The sequence below is a fragment of the Uloborus diversus genome, chromosome 3 (genome assembly GCF_026930045.1).
Source record: "Uloborus diversus isolate 005 chromosome 3, Udiv.v.3.1, whole genome shotgun sequence".
In the NCBI taxonomy this organism is placed as follows: Eukaryota; Metazoa; Arthropoda; class Arachnida; order Araneae; family Uloboridae; genus Uloborus; species Uloborus diversus.
In genome coordinates this window covers 47,915,379-47,936,905 of record NC_072733.1, presented here as the reverse complement: position 1 = coordinate 47,936,905, position 21,527 = coordinate 47,915,379, and the positions used below count along the sequence as shown (strand labels likewise).

The 21,527-nt window shown below is 35.2% G+C and overlaps 1 protein-coding gene across 1 annotated transcript in view; it reads left to right on the top strand.

Annotated features, from left to right (window-relative positions):
• LOC129218730 (DNA (cytosine-5)-methyltransferase 3A-like) overlaps positions 1-21,527 on the top strand; it is a 130,450-nt gene that overhangs the window by 72,897 nt on the left and 36,026 nt on the right. Inside the window, exons 13-14 of the mRNA XM_054853053.1 lie at positions 14,452-14,573; positions 14,842-14,917. Coding sequence (XP_054709028.1) covers positions 14,452-14,573; positions 14,842-14,917 — 198 coding nt within the window. The remainder of the gene's footprint in view (positions 1-14,451; positions 14,574-14,841; positions 14,918-21,527) is intronic.

Below are 21,527 nucleotides of genomic sequence, written 5' to 3'. Positions count from 1 at the left end.
AGTGCAAATGAGGTGCCTTAAATTATTAAATGTTTTAAAATCCTTGAAAAGAATTGGTGCAGTATAACCTACTAGGGCTCTTGTGCCAAAACACCCAATCTAACCAACCAAACCTTGAAAATAATTAGACAAGTCTTTGAAACTCCTAAGCAAAGTGTGCTTCAATTTTAATTCTTATCAAGTGTGTAAATTATGAATTGTTCTAATACGTAGTATGCTACTCTCATGTTACATATTTTCTAAATCTGTATAGCATTTCTTTTAAAGTATTAACTTACATCACAAAGCACATTTAAGTCATAAAACTTAAAAAAAAAAAATGTCTTTTTTTTCCCCCGAGATTTTTTCTATCCAATTAACCCTTATAAGGCTTCGAAATGCAGAACTTTATATCCATTTTACAAAATTTCCTCCAGGGGACAAACCCCCCGGACCCCCTACATTAGGGAATATTCTCTGTCCTACTTAAAAGGGAGCCCTGCGTCACTCTATTGATACCAGTCACCTCTCTTAAGGTCAATTCAAATAGGACAGCATGAAAACACATTAATGAAAACAACACACAAAAAAAAGATAAAACATGGCCTTATGCATCACAGGAAAACAGACCAAAACATCGGGGGGGGGGGGATTTAAAATGTTGCTCAAAAAAAACCTGCCCCCCCAGGAACTCAGTCCTAAATCCGCCTATGAAGGAGACTTAATAGCTTCCGACGGGAGTTATCATACTAGCAGAGATTTTTAAAGTTATTTTTAAAAAATTAATGTTTTTGACAGGTTGACATTTTGGCGACAGGGCTGCCGGTAATTTGCTATTTTCTTTCACACAGTCCAGCCAATCGATACATTTTACTGGAGCTTAGTACGGTTGGTTTGGTGCTTCCAATTTACTTTTGTCGCTTGGGTAAAGCTGACAGCACTCCTAAAGAGAATTTCATGCGAGAAGACTTTAATAAAGTAATGTGGGGATAAAACTAATTCGTTGATCTTTTCTACGAGTCGCGATTCTTCATTTTTCACCAGTTTTCTACTAAGTTACTTTCTAAGCTTTTCTGGAGTCATTTATTTTGGAGAGTGGCGGCAGAATGTTTTACCTCTGATAGCTAAGTCAGCAGGCACGGAAGATTTAGCGATGGTTGCAAATAAATATTCTCAGCCAATAATCGAACTGCTTTGAAAAAAATTGCTGAAAGTTGGTGGATAATGTGAATCAAAAGCCAATTTTTCCATAAAAATGAAATAATAATATTTATAAAAACCCCATGTAATACATTTTTTAGTGGACACTCTCTATCTGAACACTCTTTAATCTAACATTGCGATATTCTGAACACATTTTGATAGTCCCGGCGAATACATGTGCATTAGACCCCTGAACAACCCCTTTTTCAGACCCGTGGGTGTTCAGAATAAAGACAACCTCGTGTATAAAATGCCTCGTTTCCACAGTACTGCTCACAGTCAATATATTTTACTATATCCACTGTGAATTACAGATTCTTTTAAAGTAAGCTTGAATTTCATACAGTCTTGATATTAAATTGCTGTTGTTAATGAAGAATCTCAATGATTCTATTGAAAATTAAATGCACATTGCGCTATTCTTTCCGAAATGAAAGCTCTTTCCTAAAATAACTTAATTTTTTTAAAGATGGTAGAAGTAGTCGCATCTTACCATCTTTTGTCCATAATAGTCCAGCAACTCGACATGGCATAGAGTAAACAAGCCTCCTGCAGATATATTGAGACATTTATTTGCTTTTATAGGTGTCTATAGTAATCGCAAAAGCGTTGCAAATGCAAGATTAATTTAAGAGAATAGGGAAACATTCGAACTGCGTCTTTGAAGCCTTTTTTTATTTGTAGAAAGATTTGAACGGCATTTCGTATGTCTGAAGGGGGCTCGAATCGGCTGGCGAATACGACCGTAAGCGTTTCGTATGAAATCAAAAATCGTGACTGTGCTACTCTCTCTCTAATGTATAAAAAATCTATTGAATCTATAATTGGGGTTAAAAACGCCGTGTTTTATTTTCAATACCTTACGGTATTGATGTTAATTGGCGAGGCAAAAATTTTTATGATAATATTTGTTTTGAATTACACCAGTAAGAGAGAGCATTTTATATTTTACATATTCATGTTGTTTTTATCGTTTTTAAATATAACTATTGACTCTACGAACTAATCGTTTGAAGAAATATTGCTAAATGAGCATTAGGCTCCTTGTAACTTGGACTGGCGATGGCGTTCTGTACGTGTGCGAGTAAAAAGAAACTGATAAGGTATACAAATCAAAATGATTTGCGAAAAAACGTTCGTTCCAAAGAAAGAATAAAATATTTGTTTTTATAATAACTATCCTAAACATAAACCGCAAAGCATATAAAATAAAGCGGCTCGACTTTTTAATGCCAAAAATAAAACGTTTAAAACTAGAGAAAAACGGCGATCTCGCTAAATTGCTTCTCCTTCTGACATAAGTAATTCGAACGATATTTTCGTCTGTTCTACTAACTTATCTTCAACGCTATAATTGGAACTATTTTCATTTGAAACAATTTTTTATTTACGGTACTTACCACTCTTTTTTTCTCATATAATCTACTACAGAAAGCATCCTGCTTATTTTCAGCTATGTTCCATTGAGAAAGGAAAAGTCATCAGAGAAACTCTCCATCGAAGCTTTTCTTGTTGCCAAAAGTACAACTAACTTTTTTTCTTTTTTGCCTTTAGCAATGATGCTTGAAACTCCGGTTAAAGAAAAGTTTACAAACAAGCCAGAAAGAGAGCACTCAAAAAATGTAAAAATCAATTCGAAAGAAGAAAAAGTTTTAAACCTTCAAGAGAAATCCTGCTGGAGTAGTTTTCTTTAGCTTCTTCTGTTTATCCTTAGACTTCAAATGGAAGGTACACTATTCCTTGTTCCTGAATTTTGCAATGCTTCTCCGAAGACATGGTCCTATAAATGCTCCAAGAAAAATCTAATAACTCAGTTCTACATTTAAATCGATATTTCTTACACAGTTTATAATAGAATCTTTTGGAGAGTTGTGTCAGCAAACGTTCTAATCTTTTTTTTCTTTTGAGAAAGAGAGAAAATATTAGTAGAGTATATTTTCTTACTACTGTTAGTGGGAGATTTAAAAGTAGTAAACATACTACACTATTAAGTCATCTGTTACGGCTTAAACAAAAAGAATATTATATATAGGTACATTAAGGCCTTAATGTGCAGTGGAGCTCTCGGAAGCTCTGCTTCGGCAGTTATGTTATTACTAGGGGTACCAGCACGGCTTTGCCCGTAGTAGAAAATTAAAAGGTCGTTTGGTTTGCCTGTATATTTACAAATAATGGGTGATGAATTTCTCGCCAATTTGCTATGTTAATTTGCTCGCCCATGGTCGCATATGGTAGATTTCTCGTCCACGTTATAGTAATTTTCTATACCACGCTATGGTAATTTGTTTGTCCACGTTATGATAATTTGCTAGGTGAAACGTTCTTGAGATTGGAATAAAAAAAGAACTAAATCGATTTTTTTAAAAATCGCTTCGGGGTGCTCACCCCTATGCTACGAACTAATTTTATGCCGAATTTTATGAAAATCGGCCGAACGGTCTAAGCGCTATGCGCGTAACAGACATCCAGAGAGACAGAGACACAGACTTTCAGCTTTTTATTATTAGTAAAGATTTTTTTATTAAATAAATTTTCCCATATTTAACAGGATTCAGACTATTCAAGCATTAAAAGAATTTCCAAAAATATAAAACTCCCATCCTTTTTTCTTTGAAAATTTAGCCCTGATTGTATTTAAATAGAGAGGTGGGACCATAATAAATGTGTATAAAATACATTTTAAAGAGATATTACAACTTTTATAAAGTGTTTCTTGTTTTTGTTTGGATTCAAAATAAATTTTCAGTTGACTAAATTTACTTCTATGATCAATAACAAGTTATGATAGCTAGAGGTGCCACGAACTCAAGTTTTTGGGAGGGCGGAAATTTTCTATTTGCCGAATGGAACTCAAGTTTTGCTGAATGGACCTCCAAATTTCGCCGAATGATGATAATTTTTCCGAATGGAATTCCAAATTTTTCCGAATGGAACTCCCAAATTTTGCGAATTATGATAATTTTTCCGAATTGTCAGACAAAATTTGTCGAGTATGTTTTGGGGAGGTCACGGTGACCTCTCGTGACCAGTGGCGGCGCTAGGCGTCGGCGACTGCCGACGGCCTCGCGCAGATAGGGCCTCGCAAAATTCTCAGAAGTAAATTCTCAAAAGTTTTAAGAAATTTCCATGTTTTCAATTGAAGCTCTTATTAAATGCAACAGACACAAAAGTAATCAAAATAGTGCGTGCAGCGGAGACTGCACAGAGCCAGCTTTAGCAAATGCGGGGCCCAATTCTGTAGGAACCTGAATTTAAAATATTCACTAGCTACAGCTTATTGATCAGCTAACTCTATTCCCCCCCCCCCGCACCCCGTTCTATTTCTTTTCTTTTTCTCTTGTTGAAAAATTAGAAAATATTCAAAATGCTGCTCCTCCGAACACGCACCCCTCCATACACGCGCGCACCGATAGCATTATGGAGCATCTGAAATTTCGTTTCGAGATCTTAAATTTCGCGATATTTCCAGCTTAAAGCTAAAGCCCCCAAATACTAAACAACATCGAAAATCGCTTAAAATTGTGTTTTTGTAGCACACTTTTGATTTTCAATTATTAATTTCAAAAATTACCGAACCTAATATTACAAAATATGGCCTTATAGAATCGCATTTTTAAGGCTTGGATATCAGAAAATATTCATGCAAGGGTCCCCATACCGCCTTTCTTTTATATCATTAGCAATCAGGTTTTTTAAACTACATCAACAAAAAGTTTAGGTGAACTGGCTCCTGAATATAAAATATTGCTAAAGTTTTTAGAAGCATAATTTTCAAAATTTTTCGAGGGAAGAGCTCCCTCCCTTTCCGTAAAATCATCAAAGTTTGTCTAAAATTCTGTTTTTGAAACTTCGATTTCGAGACAGGGCTGATCCTAGGGTGTCGGCCGCCCGTGTGCAAAGACCTGATGTGCCGCCCCTCAAGAGTAATTTGCATATTTTGACTAATCTTTAAAACGTCTATATAAATCTTTCTTCAAATTTCTGTATCAAGTTATAATTAAAAAAGAGTGAGAAAAAAAAACAGAAGAATGTTGAATTTGTAAAAAGGAAGAAAAGTTTTATAATAAGAAACTCCTTAGGTACAATTTATATCTTTGAACAAAGTAATAGATACCGAAATTTACTAGTCTTAAAAACGCATTTTATAATCTGTCTTCATCAGAGGAAGGACGGAAGCGGGGGGGGGGGGGGGGATTGCTCCGAGAAAATTATCGAAATTGGCGTATGAAAAATAGTTTTAGTTAATCTTTGGTTGCGTTCGGTTGCAAGGACAAAAGAGTCGGGTATATTCAAGGTGCATGGAGAAATTTTCGAAATTGACGTCAAATATCGCAATTTTAGGAATTTTTTCGAGACTTCAGGTGATAGTAATGTTGGAGTTCTTTCCTAAAATTCTTTCAAAATTGAAATCAGTTTGAAGCTATTTTTGTGACCGTAGCGTAGGAAGGATCGGCGCTCTTCCCGAAAATTTTCCGAAACTGAAGTTTTAAACACGCAATTTTGGGTTACCTTTGTTGACCTTGCTAGAGTGAGGGAGATTCAATCGTCTCCCATCGAAAGTTTTCGAAATTGAAGTTCGCAAATTTAGGCTGTCTTTGGTGACGGTAGGGGATCTAGCGGCTTTCCTCCGGTAATTTCTCGGCGCAATTGTTTCAAAAACCCATTTTTGGCTGTATTTGAAAACAATAGGGGAGACGTGAAAATATTCAGAACCGAAATATTTTTCAGAACTAAAATCTATTACAGGCTATTTTTTTTAGAAGGAAGGGTTTTGGGACTCCCAAGCGGATGTTTCTAAAAGCGCTATTTTATATTACCTTTGGTGACGTTAACGAAACTGGGAAGCTTTGGCGGATCTTTACGGATGTTCTTCGATATTAATATCGGAAAAATACAACTATAGAATTTTTTCCACCTTACCTTGACGACTGGTGGTTATGCCCTAGTGCGGTAGAAAGTTACATATGCCAAGCAGTTCTCCTCCGGAATTTTTTAGAAATTGAAGTCCCAAAAACGTATTTTAGGCATTGTTTGATAACGATGGGACTAAGAGCGGACCGGGGTTCAGTGTGTCCTCACGAACTGTCTTTTTTGAAACTGAAGTCAATTTCAGGCTAGTTTAGGCAGGAAGGGTTCTGTGGCTCCACGGAACCATCTAAACGAAATTTTGAGGTATAGTGATATGCATTGGAGAAAAGGGGGATCCGGGGTCCTTCCCCGAAAGTTCTTGAAACTGGTGTTTGAAAAACGCAACTTTTTTTTGTTTTTCAATAAATTAAGTGAGAGGGGTAGGGATTAGGGCCTTTTTAAAGACGCTAATTGAGACTGTCTTTGTTAGTAATCGCAAAAAGTCCATCGCAAAAATTTCGAAAAAGAAATCCGAAAAATGTCATTAAGCAATTTTTGAGGACAGTAGGAAGGGCTGTCTTCTAAAAACACATTTTGGATTTTGAAGCCAACATTTTTAGGCTATGTTTGATTAAGTTAAGGTGGAAGGGGTGAATCAAAGACTTAATAAATAATTTAAATTGGGAATCAGAGACTTAAGATCAGTTGTTCAACCAGCAAAATTTTCCGAAATTAAAGTCCTAGAAATGCAATTTTAAGCCTTCTTTAGTCTCGTAAAGGAGGTCATGGCATCCTTTTTGATCTTCGTTGAGGAGCTTCGTTTAAATTTGCTACCCGGGGGAAGAGCCCTGTCCTCCTACCTGATTTGAAATCGGGCAGTTCATTCGGGATTATAATTAGAAAAAATTTCCGTAAAGGGGGGAAATTACAAAATTCTAGTTCGTCATTCATATATGTTTGACTCTCAGAGTTGTCGCAATTTTTCACTTTCTTTCCATGCATCCATGATTGTTGAACACAGAATTTGTTGCTTGAAATGCTTGCGAGAGTGTCTAATCAGTATAGCTTTTTTTTCTATATAAATAAAATATGTCTTCATTGTTTAGGTCTATAAAAGCTTGGGGGGTAAACATTAGTGGCGGCCCTCGGTGCTCCTTTTAGAAGGCACCCTTTCATGCTTCAGGAGGGGGCCATTTCTCCTCCCCTGTATCCATGCCTGATTACCGGTTCTGTCGCAAACTTTGCAACCAAATGAAGCATGTGTGTAAAGAGAAAATACTAATGGACAATGAACCAACACAATGTTCCTAAACATTCTATTTTTCTTAAACTATGCTATACTGCCGGGAAACCGACACTTATTTTGATAATTGAACATTTAAAATTCAGCATATTTATTCGACTAATTATAAGTTTTCTTGTGAGAAATTCTTGAGGAATTTTTCTTGCTTATAAGAACTACATGATGCGGCCTACGGCCGCCCCTTGCTTTGGCCGCCCTTGTGCGGTGCACACTCTGCACACCTGCTAGGATCGGCCCTGTTTCGAGAATTTGCAGGGGATTGATTTTGACCTATTTTTTTTAAACAAAAGAATCGATCTGGGACACTCTCTGACCCTTTAAGTCAATAAAAATGGTCTATAATTGCGTTTTTAAGGCTTCAATTTCTAGAAATTTCCACCGAGACCTCTGTAAATTTTTTCCCCTAACATCAGCAAAGAAAGCCTAAAATGGCGTTTTTAAACTAAAAATTTTAAAATTTTTCCGGGGGAGGACCCCCGGACCCACCTTTCTATCAGGTCATTCTTCCTCTTTCAATGTGCCGCCCCCTCCCCCCACCACGAAAAAAAACTTTTTGATTGCGCTACTAGTCACGAAACGTTTTTGTCCTAGCATTTAAGTGAATTGGAAACTATAAGTGCCAATAGTTAGTACAAAAATTAATTCCGTGAATTCAATGATTTGTCTGAAAATATTTTATGATTAAAAGGGCCTCGCAAAACTGCATCGCCGACGTCTACTTTTGCTCTCGTGCCGCCACTGCTCGTGACCCAGATGATACCAAGCCAAAACTAGTTAGAGCAAGAAACCAGGGCCGCAGAGAGCCAAGGCCCCTTGTCATTTACGTCGCCGGCCCCTCTCCCGCCTTCTAAAATAAGAAGAAAAAGAAAAAAGGGGGAAAAGAAGAGAAAAAGGGGGAAAGAAAAGGCAAAAAATTCGAAAAAAGAAAAGGGGTTGGAAATCCAAACTGCTTACTAGAAAACTATTAGCTCTATTTTAAGTGACACAACAGAAAATACAAAAAGAGTAAATTTTACTTTATCTTGACGTTTTCTCTTATTCGGAGTTTTCCCCCCCATTTTCTTTCTTTTTATGCGTCAGTTCCCCCCCCCCCCTGCAAGGCCCGAGCACCTAGTTTCCGCCTAGGCTGACATGGCCTCTCGTCATGCCAGCAAGAAACACGATTTTTTGAATAAAATTGTGCCTATATCATTTGTTGTCCATTTTTACTGCTGAAATATAGAACAGTAGTGGTACCTGCATGGCTTTGCTCGTAATGGAAAATTAAAATGTCTTTTGGTTCGCCTGTATATTTACAAATAATGTATGGTGAATTTTCTCGCCAATTAGCTTGTGCCCATCATGTTACGGTTCCACCTTATGATAATTTCGTAATTCTCTTCTTTTCCATCTTATGATATTTTTGTTCTTAAAATTGGAATAGAAAAAGAACCACATCGAATTTTCTAAAAATCACTTCGAGGTGCACACCCCCATGCTGCAAACTAATTTTGTGCCAAATTTCATGAAAATCAGCAGAACGGTCTAGGTGCTATGCACGTCACAGAGATCCTGACAGACAGACAGAGATCCGGACAGAGAGAGATCCTGACAGAAAGACTTTCAGCTTTATTAGTAGTAAAGATAAGGAATACAAATATATTTTGAAAATGAAGTATTCCGTATGAAGTCCATTAATTTCCTTGAGCAATTGCATTTTGTTTCCTTGTTATTCGTGCCTCAGAGTTAGTTATAAGGAAAAAATTAGAAGGATACGATCGGTATAAGTTAAGGAAAAATTGCGTTGAAGATTTCCAACAAGCATTGGCAAGGTCGCTTGTCTTCATGTGCTACGAGAAAACCATTTTTTCCCCCTTTTTTGATAAAGAAATCCACGCAATCTTGTTTTTAGAGCAAATTGTAATTGTTATGTATCCCTGCTTTGATTCATCTAAGCAGCGGGAACAGACATTGTTTAAAGAAATATAAGTTTAAATATAAACAAAAGTTGAATATCTGCAAAATTCATATCGATGCTGACCAAAATATTACGCGACTTTGGCCTTTCATTTTTAATACAGACTCATTCTATAACATTTCTGCTTCAAATTTTGATCCAAAATCTCCCAAATGGTTCACAGTAAAAAATTAGGTCGTTCTAGCGAAAATGGTACGAATTATGTCCGAGACTTAGGTATGTTTTTTTAAATCAAGTTCATTTATTACCACTGATTAATCATATTTTAATTGATTCTCCATTTAATTATGCGGATCGAGTATTAATTGTTTGTACATAAGACATTTATTAAAGGGTTCAAAAATAGTTTTCGTTTTCACAACAAGCGGAATATAACGTGCTCTAGTTCAAATTATCATAATTTCATTTTATACTTGTTCTGTAACTAATTTCTCTTTATGGTTGGAACGATTTTGTTGAGTCATATTTGTTTACTCTGTTCCACGTAGTGGTAATTCTATTTAAAACATCACTCTAAACTACTTATGCACAAACTATTGGTACCTTTTTATACAGAACAAATGAAGAATAATAATGTAGAAAAATGGATTATTTGACGGATTTTATTTAAATTGATAATGTAAACAATGTCGAACATGATTCGGCACCATTTTCGGCAGAATGCGCGAATTGAGGAGGAATTTACGCCAGCCTTTATACATACGTCAGCTCATATATAATGTTCAAACTCGGAAAATACCTCATGGGTCATTTATTATCCGTTCTTAGATTATTAGCCTTGTTCCTCGTTGAAACTGCTTTCCGTACATTTTATTAGAACCAGCGATGATGCTTTCTTTTTCGACCAAAAACGTCATGTCACAGTGCACGTCTACGTCTACTCTTAAGGTTTTGCAAGTACTAAGTAATGTTCACCTCCGAGAAGTTGAGCTATGGCCTTGAGCAAGTCTATTTCTTTGAAGGGAGAGTTAACAGTAAGAAGAGAAATTGTTTGGCCCAGAGTTGGGCTAACATTGCAACCCTTTTATTGAAGAGAAAATTCTGTACCGACTGCTACTTCTTACCTGAATAGTAAAGTGTTCGCAAAATGGGCAATAACACTGCAAACTAAATCCGCAAGTTCTTAAGCCGTTTTTCCTCACCCCTATTTCAACTAATGGAATCGTTCAATCGGTCGGGCAGCGAAGCTTAAGGAGAAGAGGTGGACAGTACATCTTAACACTTATCTTACCTAGGAAGTTCATTCAGTTGCAGCTCAAATAAATATAATGGTTTATCTAATGGTTTAATGGTTTATCTAATAATAATAATGGTTTATCTAATGTGTTAGTAAATTTTGGACAGCTGTTGTAGCACGGTGGCATCAAATTACTTGAGAGTTTTTTCGATTTACTCCATTTCAATGGGCAAATGCGGGGCAGTTACCCCAAGAAGGTTATGTGGTATGCTGTAATTCTTCTTTACTTTTGTTAGAAAATTTTGAAGCTTTTTTTTAAATGTATATTCTAAGCAATATGTTTCTTTCTTTCTTTTTTTTTTGGGCAATCACGATTGCTATTTGTTTTCATTTGACCGTCCTTGATGTTGTGGTTCCTTTTTCAGCTTGGACCGAAGGCCTATGCAGGCTCACCTCCTGTGGTCCTCACCACTTCCCCCGAAATGCGGTAGCGTGCATGTCCTACACACACGCGCGCTCATACACAGTCAGACCCCGAAGAGTTCCTATTTTTGCTACTTTTTCCTACTTTTTAGAGCTATCTCCTTATTTTTCTACTTTTTCCTTTTTTTTCCTACTTTTTCTTTCTTTAGTATAGCACTTCTAATTGTGCATTGATTCTTATTTTTACAATGCCGCATCTATAATTTTCTACATGTTTCAATTTTGAAAAGCAAAAGAAACAAGCGGATCCTGAGCTTTTCATTGACTGACTGCAGTAATTTCTGGAAGGAACGCCGCGACGTTAGCGTGTTTAAAGTTAAATTTTCGTTAGCGACTTTTTTGCCGTTGCAGCGTTTATGATCGACTTTTCTTTTTATCTCCTCCTCCTACTGCTTTAACGAAACAATAAAGAAACAGATACTGGCACATTCTGATGCAAATATATATTATTTACCCGTCAATTAGAAGCTTTAATTAAAAAAAACGGCCAACTTCAAAAAGTGCGGGAAAAGCCGTAAATTTCCTATTCACCAATTTTTTGTTTTGTTGATTACAAGTGAAATGGAGCTCTATTTAAACAGAAAGGCAATGTAAAACCTTAAAAGGAACGTAAGGAAGCAAAAAATGAAAAATCTGTACACTGTACATATTTTATTAATGTTAGTACAAAATAAGAGCTACAGATAACAGAAATACGCAAAAACGGCCACTTCAAAAATAATCAAGGAAATTAACTTTTTTCATACATAAATATGATTATTGTTCAATGTTCATTCTAAATCGTAAACATGATTATAAAATCTACATTTCATTTTTTTCCTTTGCAAAGAGTATTTGCAAAAAAAAAAAAAAAAACACTGCAAAACCTAGATGAGCAAAACGTTTCCGATTTTTCTCCAAAAATCGGAAATTAATTTAAATGCGAGATTCCGTTTTTATTTCTTGACTTTTTTAAAAGTTGGGGGATAGAGCCACAAGCAAATAATTACTGAATTTTTTTTTCTTTTTTATGGATGTTTTCTACTCTGATAAAATCCTCTGATCGAGGTGTTGCTTATCATTTTTATGTGCTGATGCGTTTATGGCATTACGGCATTCCGCACATTTTCTTTAAATTTTTTTTGACAGACTTACTCTTTTCTGGGTACGGCAATTATACCGATGCGGCGTATCTACTGTAAGTTATTGTACTCAGGGCGCCTTATCAAAGGAAGGGGGGGAGAAAGAGATATATGCAGGCATTTCATGCCAGGTGCTCCCCCCTCACTCTCAATTTTGTAAACAATTTCCGATTGAATATTTTTGTTGCATGGTGAGGATTGAGAGAAACTATATGCCTTCCCTTTTATGCACAGATAAACATTAGAAACAGATCTTTGTCTTTGATAAAAATGTTATGTTTACCACCATGTTTTTTTCCGTGACAAAAATGTTGGAACAAGAAGGGGGTAAAAATCATCAAGACAATAAAACAATATTCGTTTTTATTGATTAAAATTAAAACTGGCCAATCAGTTTGATTTTTCCCCCGGGGGTGGCTATCAAAGGATGTATACTCAAATTTTATCTGAAAACAACAAAAACCGCACAAACTCTTGTATAGTTAAGCATTAATTTTCAAAAGCCAGGGAGGGGAGAAATTGACCCCACTGACTCCCATAAATGACGTGCCTGAAACAAAAATTTATGTTGAATGCTAAAAATACATAGCATAATACAAGCCCTTCAGTTTACTTATTTCGTGATTTATTTAGTTTTATTATTTAGTTATAAATTTTATGTCCCATATTTAAGAACAAATTAATTTTAGTTCTGCACTTTCAGTCCATTTCCTTTTTTTTCAAATTCAAACATTTGCCCTTGCTTATGCAAAAATGCATGTCAGCTGCTGATTATTCTTAACTAAAACTAATTTAATATTTGTGAATAAAATATGACAACGTATATAAAGTACAAATTAAGAATGGAAAAAGGTTTAAAAACCAGCAAACAGCTGTTTCGGCACTCTAAAATACAAGTGCCATCATCAGTGCATTAAAAACGAAGACAGGTTCACCCGACTAAAAACTTTGCTGGTTTTTTAACCTTTTTCCATTCTTAATTTGTACTTTATATACGTTGTCATATTTTATTCACTATGCAGTACAAAGTTTTCGAATAATTTTTATGTAATTTAATATTTGCTTTGCTTTTTGTATCATAGTTTATGACAACAGGAACTGAAAGTGTTAGTATTTTCAAATGATAAATGGATGCTCTCGAAGGAATGTTTTCGTTTTTGACAAAACAAAATCCTTAGCAAAAATGGTTTTATTGTACCAAAATATAAATTTTATTATTATTACTCTTATTATTATTGTTGTTGTTGTTTTTTTGAGATTGCCATATTGCATTTTATTCTTTAACCATTAAAAATTTTATTACTGTATTGTTGAAAGGTGTTTATTTGTTTAGATTTTTTTTTCATATTTTTGTAATTTATATCTTTGTTTCCACCAGTTTATTTTTCATACTGGTGATTGTCTGCTTGTTTCTTTCGTTTTGTTTTTGCGGCTCGGTCTTACATTAAATTCCTTTGATACTTGAAAAGTACTGTTGGTTTATTTTTGGGACAGTTTTAAATCAAAAATAATATTAGTTTATTTTACATTAGAAATAAAATTTACGCTAAATTTGTTTCCTCTTGACGTGTGTGTAGTCCTATCTCTTCCTATTTTTTCCTACTTTTTTAAGTGATTTTTTCCTACTTTTCCTACCTTTTAAATTTTTGATTCCTTATTTCCTACTTTTTTTCGCTCGAAAATCCAATTCGGGGTCTGACAGTGTCTTTTTTTTTCAGGTTTAAAAGAAAGTTCTAAGTTTAAAAAAAAGTTGAAAATGCTGTTAATAGATGGCACCACATCATTTCCTTTCATTTTGCAAAATCTTTAGACCTTGGGTGACAAATAAAGCAAAGAGGGGGGAGGGATGGTGAGTCAGCGATTGCACATGTTTCACTGAGAGAAATGCTGATCCACGTGGGTGAGCAAACCTTATTGCTTGGGAGCGAAGTAGTCAGGAAATCCTTTGATCTTGGGCGACAAGTAAAGCAAAGAGGGGGTAGGGAAGATGAGTCAGCGATTGCACGTGTTTCACTCAGGACAGAAATGCTGATCCTCGTGGGCAAGCAAGCCTTATTGCGTCCAAGCAAAGCACTGGAGCAAAGGGTTCAGGGAGAGGAGGAAGCAAAAGTACTAGTAAGGGAGTGGGATGGATGTCCAGCTTTGTAAAGGAAATTTACCACCGCCCTCGCAAAAGTGGGTTGCTTGCTCAAGGAACCTAAATGTCTACCCAGATTAAAAGAAGAAATCATGATACTCTATTCTATTAGATCGCTCTGCTTTGTTCCACTCACTCCTATTTTTGAAATAATGTGATTGTAAATTATTATTATTAAGAATATATATATATATTATTTATATATTTTATTATATATATACATGGGAAAATCATTATTTTCAGGCTTGAATGTGTTAAAGAAAGCCAAGATAAAAGTATCTAAATACTGTGTTGATCCTTCAGAAGGAGATTTGCCTTCCAATGCCAAGTATTGTAAAAACTATATGGATTTTTCTGATGTAGAGGTTAGCATTTAATGCAATTATTTAAAAAATTTTATGTAATGTGCGATTTAAAATTGAACAACTTTTGATGATTTTTAAACATCCTTTTTTTATTTTCTGCCATGAATGATTTAGTAAATTGAAAGTATGAGATAAGATACAAATAGTATATTTAAACAAGTTACTCTAATCATCAAAATGAATATTTATATTAGGTAGTTATTTATATTTTGCTGTAAGTCACTAAAAAAATAATTACATTTATTAAGCTCATATTTTTGAATTGCAGTTGAAAGAGATTTCTGCTGATTTAGTAATTGGTGCATATTTTGTTCCTTCAAACCTGAAAGGAGACAGACGGGAATGTAAGTATTTCAAATATTTTATATTTGGTTTTGATAATCTTTGGTGGGGCCACTAGAGGGCGCCTGTGATGCAGGGAGTGTTTTTTGCTGCTAATTTGATAAGTGTTTTTTTACTATAATTTTGCATTATTACTGTCTAGTTTTAGGTTTTTTTACTTCACTTTATCATGTAATTTAGTTTTATTGTGTTTTGGGGGCTCATTTTTGCTGTTATTGTATTCTTGAAGTGTTTTTGCATTTTTTGGAGCTAAGCCTAACATGTGGTGATCTCCTGGTTTTTGATCTTGTGTGCTTTATTGGGTGTAGCAACTCTGTTTATTTACTGCTGTTTTTAGTATTTATTCTGTGTTTTTTTGCATTTTTATCTTACTGTTTTGCCTTTTGGAACATATTCACTGAGTAGAAATGGGTGTTATATGCATTATGAAAGAGGTAAAGAGTGGGAAGGGGGACAGGTGGATCTCTTGTGATCTATGTCATATGTTCTGCCTGTATAAGGGGGAAAATGAGTCTGTTTTTGAAGAGGATTATATTTGCACTAAATGTGCTGAACTCTCAGACTTAAGACTTAAGATGCTAGTTTTGGAAGCCCAGTTAGCATTAGGGTGTAAGCCAGTTGTAGAGGGTATAAATGTTCCAGAGATTCAGGGGGAAGTTTCAAATGAGGAGTTAGATTGGGAAACTAAGGGTGTAATTTTGGGGGACTCTATGGTAAGGGAGGTGGGTAACACAGTTGGGAGAGTAAAGCGTAAGGTGGCTAGGTGTTGTTTACCAGGGGCTCGGGTAAAAGACGTTAATATGGTTGCTGAAAAGAAGGGAGTATTGAATAAGGAGGACATGGTTACTTTGTGGGTGGGAACAAATGATGTAGGCCACAGTAAAAATGAGGAGTTTTCTAGGGAATGGGAATCCCTGTTGGATAAAGCAACCAGCTTTTCGACAAATGTCCAAGTGGTTGGTTTGCTTCCCAGGTATGGAGTGCATAGGAGCTGGCTAAATCAACGTGCGAGGTGTATGAACTTGCTACTGAAGTCAATTTGCGAAAAGCGCAGTATCAGGTTCATTGATGTATGGAGTCATTGTAAACGGGATTGGATTGCTAGGGATGGCCTGCATCTGAGCTCTACAGGGGTCAAAATGGTTAGTGGATTAATTTTAAGGGCTTTGGAGTCAAAAAACTAAGTTGGAATGGGGGGCATGGTTCAAGCACCAGGTATCGAGAGAATGATATGTTTTTGGGTATTGCTAGAAATGGAAATAAAGTGACAAACAAGAGTAGTAATGTTAACAATTGTAATTTAGGAAATTTCAGGGTGTTAAATAAAAGCAACTTAGGCATGCTTAAAGTTTTCTATACCAATGCTCGCAGTATTAGGAACAAGATGGATGAATTGAAAAGCATAGTTATGGATGAGAAGTTGGATGTTATCGGAATTACAGAGACATGGGCTACCGAATCTGATGCAGAGTTATTACATATTGCTGGGTATAATTTATTCAGACAGGATAGAGTAGGTAAAAGAGGTGGTGGGGTTTTATTTTATGTTAGAGACAATTTTATTTGCAATGAATTGGTCATAAATGATAAGCCTACTGATATTGATATGGTTTGGCTGGAGTTGATGAGCAGTAAGGGCATAAAGCTACGCTTTGGAAACATTTATAGGCCACCTAATTCAAACCAGGGACAAGATGAACAGATGTACCGTATTATTAGTGACATGTCCAGTAAGGGATCCGTTATCATAATGGGGGATTTCAATTTTCCGGGTATTGATTGGAATAATTTTTATCCTGGTAATGGCAAAGAAGAGGAATTTTTAAAAGTAATTGGTGACTGTTTCTTAGATCAAGTTGTAACTCAGGGAACTCGAGAGGAGGCCATTTTGGATCTAGTTTTTTGTGACATAGGTAGTTTTGTTCAGGGGTTGAGTGTAGGGGAGCATATTGGAGATAGTGATCATAACAGCATTAGGTTCCGGGTTAAATTTGAAGTGTGCAAAGATGATAATTTTAGGTTTGTGCCCAATTTCAGAAACACCGATTTTGTTGCACTTAGGCAGAGGTTGAAAGAGGTTTTTTCGTCAGGGTTGGAAAATAGCGACGTAGATCAGCAGTGGACGGAATTTAAGGATAAACTTGCTAAAACCGTTGGGGACTATGTTCCATTTAGGAGAAAAGGTGTTAGTACCAAAATTTGGCCCATGTGGTTCTCCAGGGAGACTAAAGAAGCTCTTAATTATAAGCAAGCCACTTTTCGTAAGTTTAAAGTAACTGGTCAGAGTGCGGAAAGGCTCCAGTATGGTAAGGCAAGGCGAAATTTTAAGTATTTGGTACGGATTCAGAAAAGGGAATTGGAGCAAAGGCTGGCAGATGACATTGATGGGAACCCTAAGAGGTTTTTTGCTTACGCTAATTCTGGGAAAGCTCGAAACAGTCAAATTGGGCCTTTGGTTGATGAGCATGGAAATTTAATCCAAAACGATAGGGATATTGCAAATGTTCTAAATAACTTTTTTTCCAGTGTGTTTAACGATAACTGTATCTCAACAGTTGACACTAACAAGACACAAGCTATTATACAGCTTGAGGATTTTGTATTTTCCAGGGAGGAGGTTTTATTTCATTTGAAAAAGATTAAAGCAACTAAAGCTCCGGGACCAGATAATATTTATCCAAAAATTTTAGTTGAATGTGCAGAGGAATTAGTGGATGTTATTTTGAATATTTTCAATGCTTCTTATAACTCGGGGACGGTGCCAGAGGACTGGAAGCTGGCTAACATAATGCCACTCTTCAAGAAGGGGTCTAAAGGTATTGCTGGGAATTATAGACCTGTAAGTTTGACTTCGGTGATTTGTAAGATTTTCGAAACTTTGATCAAAATTAAGATCATGATGTTCTTAGAGACTAATAGTCTGTTGACTAGTTTGCAGTATGGTTTCAGGAAAGGTAAATCCTGTACTACTAATTTATTGCATTTCTACGACAAGGTTACCTCAGCTTTAGATAACAAAAAATGTGTGGATGTTGTTTATATTGATTTTCAAAAAACTTTTGACAAGGTACCGCATGTTGCTCTTCTCAGCAAGTTAGCTGACATTGGAATAGGAGGAAAAACTTTACTTTGGGTTAGAAATTGGCTTACTGGTAGGAAGCAAAGAGTAGTTGTGAGAGGAAATCATTCTAATTGGAGTGATGTTTTAAGTGGGGTTCCTCAGGGATCAGTTTTAGGGCCTCTTTTGTTTATTATATTTATGAATGACATCAATGATAATATTTCTGGATGCATGAATTGTTTTGCTGACGATGTAAAAGTTATGGGGATTGTCGAAAATGAAGAACAAGTAAAACAGCTGCAAGAGGATTTAGATCATATTACTAAGTGGGCAGATAAATGGGGTATGGCAGTTAATGTAGGGAAATGTCAAGTGCTACACTTAGGTCATGGAAATAAGCGTATGAGATATCGTTTACAGGGTTCAGTCATAAATCAGGCAGAAAATGTTATGGATCTGGGTGTCTTTATAAATCAGGACTTCAAGTTTAGTCAACAGTGCAGTATTGCTAGTAACAATGCCAACAAAATGCTTGGGTTCATCAATAGATCTATTTCAAACAAATCTAAGAAAGTTCTTCTGCCTTTATATAGGAGTTTAGTAAGACCTCATTTGGAGTATGCTGTTCAGTTTTGGTCGCCTTATCTGAAGAAAGATATTTTTGTATTGGAAAGGGTTCAAAGAAGGGTAACTAAATTAGTAAGGGGACTCTCAGATTTAGATTATGATACCAGACTTAATAGGCTTAACATGTATAGCCTGGAGCAAAGGAGAGTCAGAGGGGACATGATTCAGTTATTTAAATTTATCAAAATGAAAGATGTAAATGGATTAAATTTTTGCGGGGAAAGCAGGACAAGGGGTCATTGTTTTAAGCTATTTAAATCTCAGGCTAACTTGGAAATCAGGAAAAACTACTACTTTAGCAGGGTCGTGGGCACTTGGAATAGCTTACCGGAAGAGGTGGTAATGAGCAAGGGAGTGGATAGCTTTAAGAGGGCCATTGATCTTCATTGGGGACTAATTAATTGACTAGGACCAGCCTAGCTGGGCCCAGTGCCTGTTGCTGGTCGTCACATTTGTATTTGTATTTGTATTTTAAATCTGTCTATTAACACTAGAATTACGGGAGGGGTCATTTTGGCCCCAATCAAACTCTTTTTGCTTACTGCTAATCTGTATTTTCATAAAAAGCTTAATCCTTCTTTGACTTTCCTAAATCATTGTGCTATATAAATAATGTAAATTTTTCAATAATAAAAAGTTTTCAAGAAAATTGTAATGCTTTTAAACCCAAACTAAAGTGGTACAATTAAAATTGCGGGCAGGTGTCATTTTGACCCTTTTGAGAAAAAAAGAACTGCAAATCGACTTACTGATGCTGAAACAGAGCAGAAACTCAAAAATATCTTTTAGAACATGTCATTTTAAGAACTTGAAGCATTTATAATGTTTTTGTACATGAAAGGAAACATTAGCCGCTAGCTTCTGAAGTACAACCGAAACAGCGCTGGTTTTTTGAAGGGCATTTTAAACTTTTTTTAAATATTTCATTATGTACCCTGAAAATCTCTATTTTTTTAATAAACTGCATTTATTATAAATATGATAGTTTTAAAATAATTTTTACAAATATTTAAAATTGAACTATGCAAATTTCTTCTCAGGGATCGAAATGACCCCTACCGTATTTCTAGGTAAAAAAAGATCACCGTAATTCTAGTGTTAATGTATTGAAATTATATCCAGATCTTTAGTTTTTGAAATAATGTATTTGTCTATTAAGAACAAAAGTCAACCAGTGTGTATGTTTTTAGTGCTGATGGTTACTTTGTTTTAAAACAAAGGGGGAAAAACCTTTTCATGAAGGGATTTATTAAATTATTATACTTATTCAAGGAATTGCTTTTACCTGCTAACTGCAATTATTATCAACAAAAATGTCAAGGAAAATAGAAATTGTAGAGTTCCTAGTTGTCCTCATATTAATGATAAAAAATATTTTATCCTGATCTTTTGCTTTTTTTCCTGTTATTCCTGATTTAAAAAAAAGAATTTTATTAGTTTTAGTTCAATCTCAACTAGAACAGTTAGTACCAATTTTACGTCAAAAATAACTTCTTTCTCTAAAAAGCAATCAATTCTTTCAGAATTTGTTCTATGCATAACTCTAATTTTTGATTCTGCCAAAGCATTTATGTGGTGCAGAGGACAAATCTATAATTTTCTGCTTGGCAATTTTTGTTTACTTTGTAAAATCATTTGCTGCATTTGACTAGCATTAGCCCCCACTCCACATTACTAAAGTAAAATCCTAATGCATAAGTTTAGGTTTTTCGGATAAGAAATCTAAACCATTCCTGCAAGTTTGTTGTTGGGGGACAACATTATATTTTTACATACACAGTAACCCTGATTTAAGGATTGTCAAGGGACTAGAAAAAGTTATTGTTAAATCAAGGATGTCTTTAAATTGAGGGTATATACAATTAGTGCAGTTGAATCCGAACTTGTGAAATGTATCATTAAATTGAGGAAATCGTTAAATCGGGTATGGTTAAATCAAAATGTTATTGTCTATGCATATATCACTCAAACATTAAATGAACATATATTAAATTTCAACTTAAGTATTTCCACTAATAGATGTTATTTATATAATTCTGGCAGTTTTACACATTTTAGTTTAAATGAGAAAAATTGCAAAAAAAAAAAAAAATGTGCGTCAGATGACGCTCGGCAGAAGTGATAACTTTCATAGGGTTAAATGATTATCATCAGGGCCGGATTTGGAAGTGTGGAGGCCCCGGGGCAACGAAGGAGTTGAAGCCCCTAATCAGGGCTCAAAAAGATCATCATACTTTCCAAAATATCCGATACTGTGATATATATCCGAGTATTTTGATATATATGTATTTATACCCGATATTTTCGATTTTTTTGATCCGTGAAAGTTAAGATATTTTGTAAAAATTTCATTGTGGGGGGCCCCTTTGTTGTGGAGGCCCAGGGGCAGTAGCCCTGCCTGCCCTCTCCTAAATCCGACCCTGATTATCATTATATAATCCTATGAAAGTAACAATTGGCTTATGGTAGCTATAATAAGCAACAAAATTTTTGCATTGTATGTTACCTAAAAATCTTGCAAAGACTGCATCAAGTACAGTTCCCTGACTTGTAGTGTGTGACTTCTTCTGGCTTATTAATCATTTGTAATTGTAATTTGGATTGTAGAAACGATACTAAATTTTTATCTCGATCAGAAGCAAAATTAACATTAAAATCTCTGGTTAAAATTAAAGGAATTGTATAATAAATAGAACAGACTTCAAAATTGCTCTAAATGAAAAATAATTTTATTCTTTGATCATCATTCAGACTACTTTTAAACATAAATTTTGATGTCGGCACAAAAACAATAGATTAAACGACGCATCGTTTCTAAATATTTCGTTTATCAGAAAAAACACTCAAACTTACGAAACACTTTAGATGTTACTCTTTGATGAACAAATTAAATGTTTATTTATTATTTTTGTTTTCTCGACCAT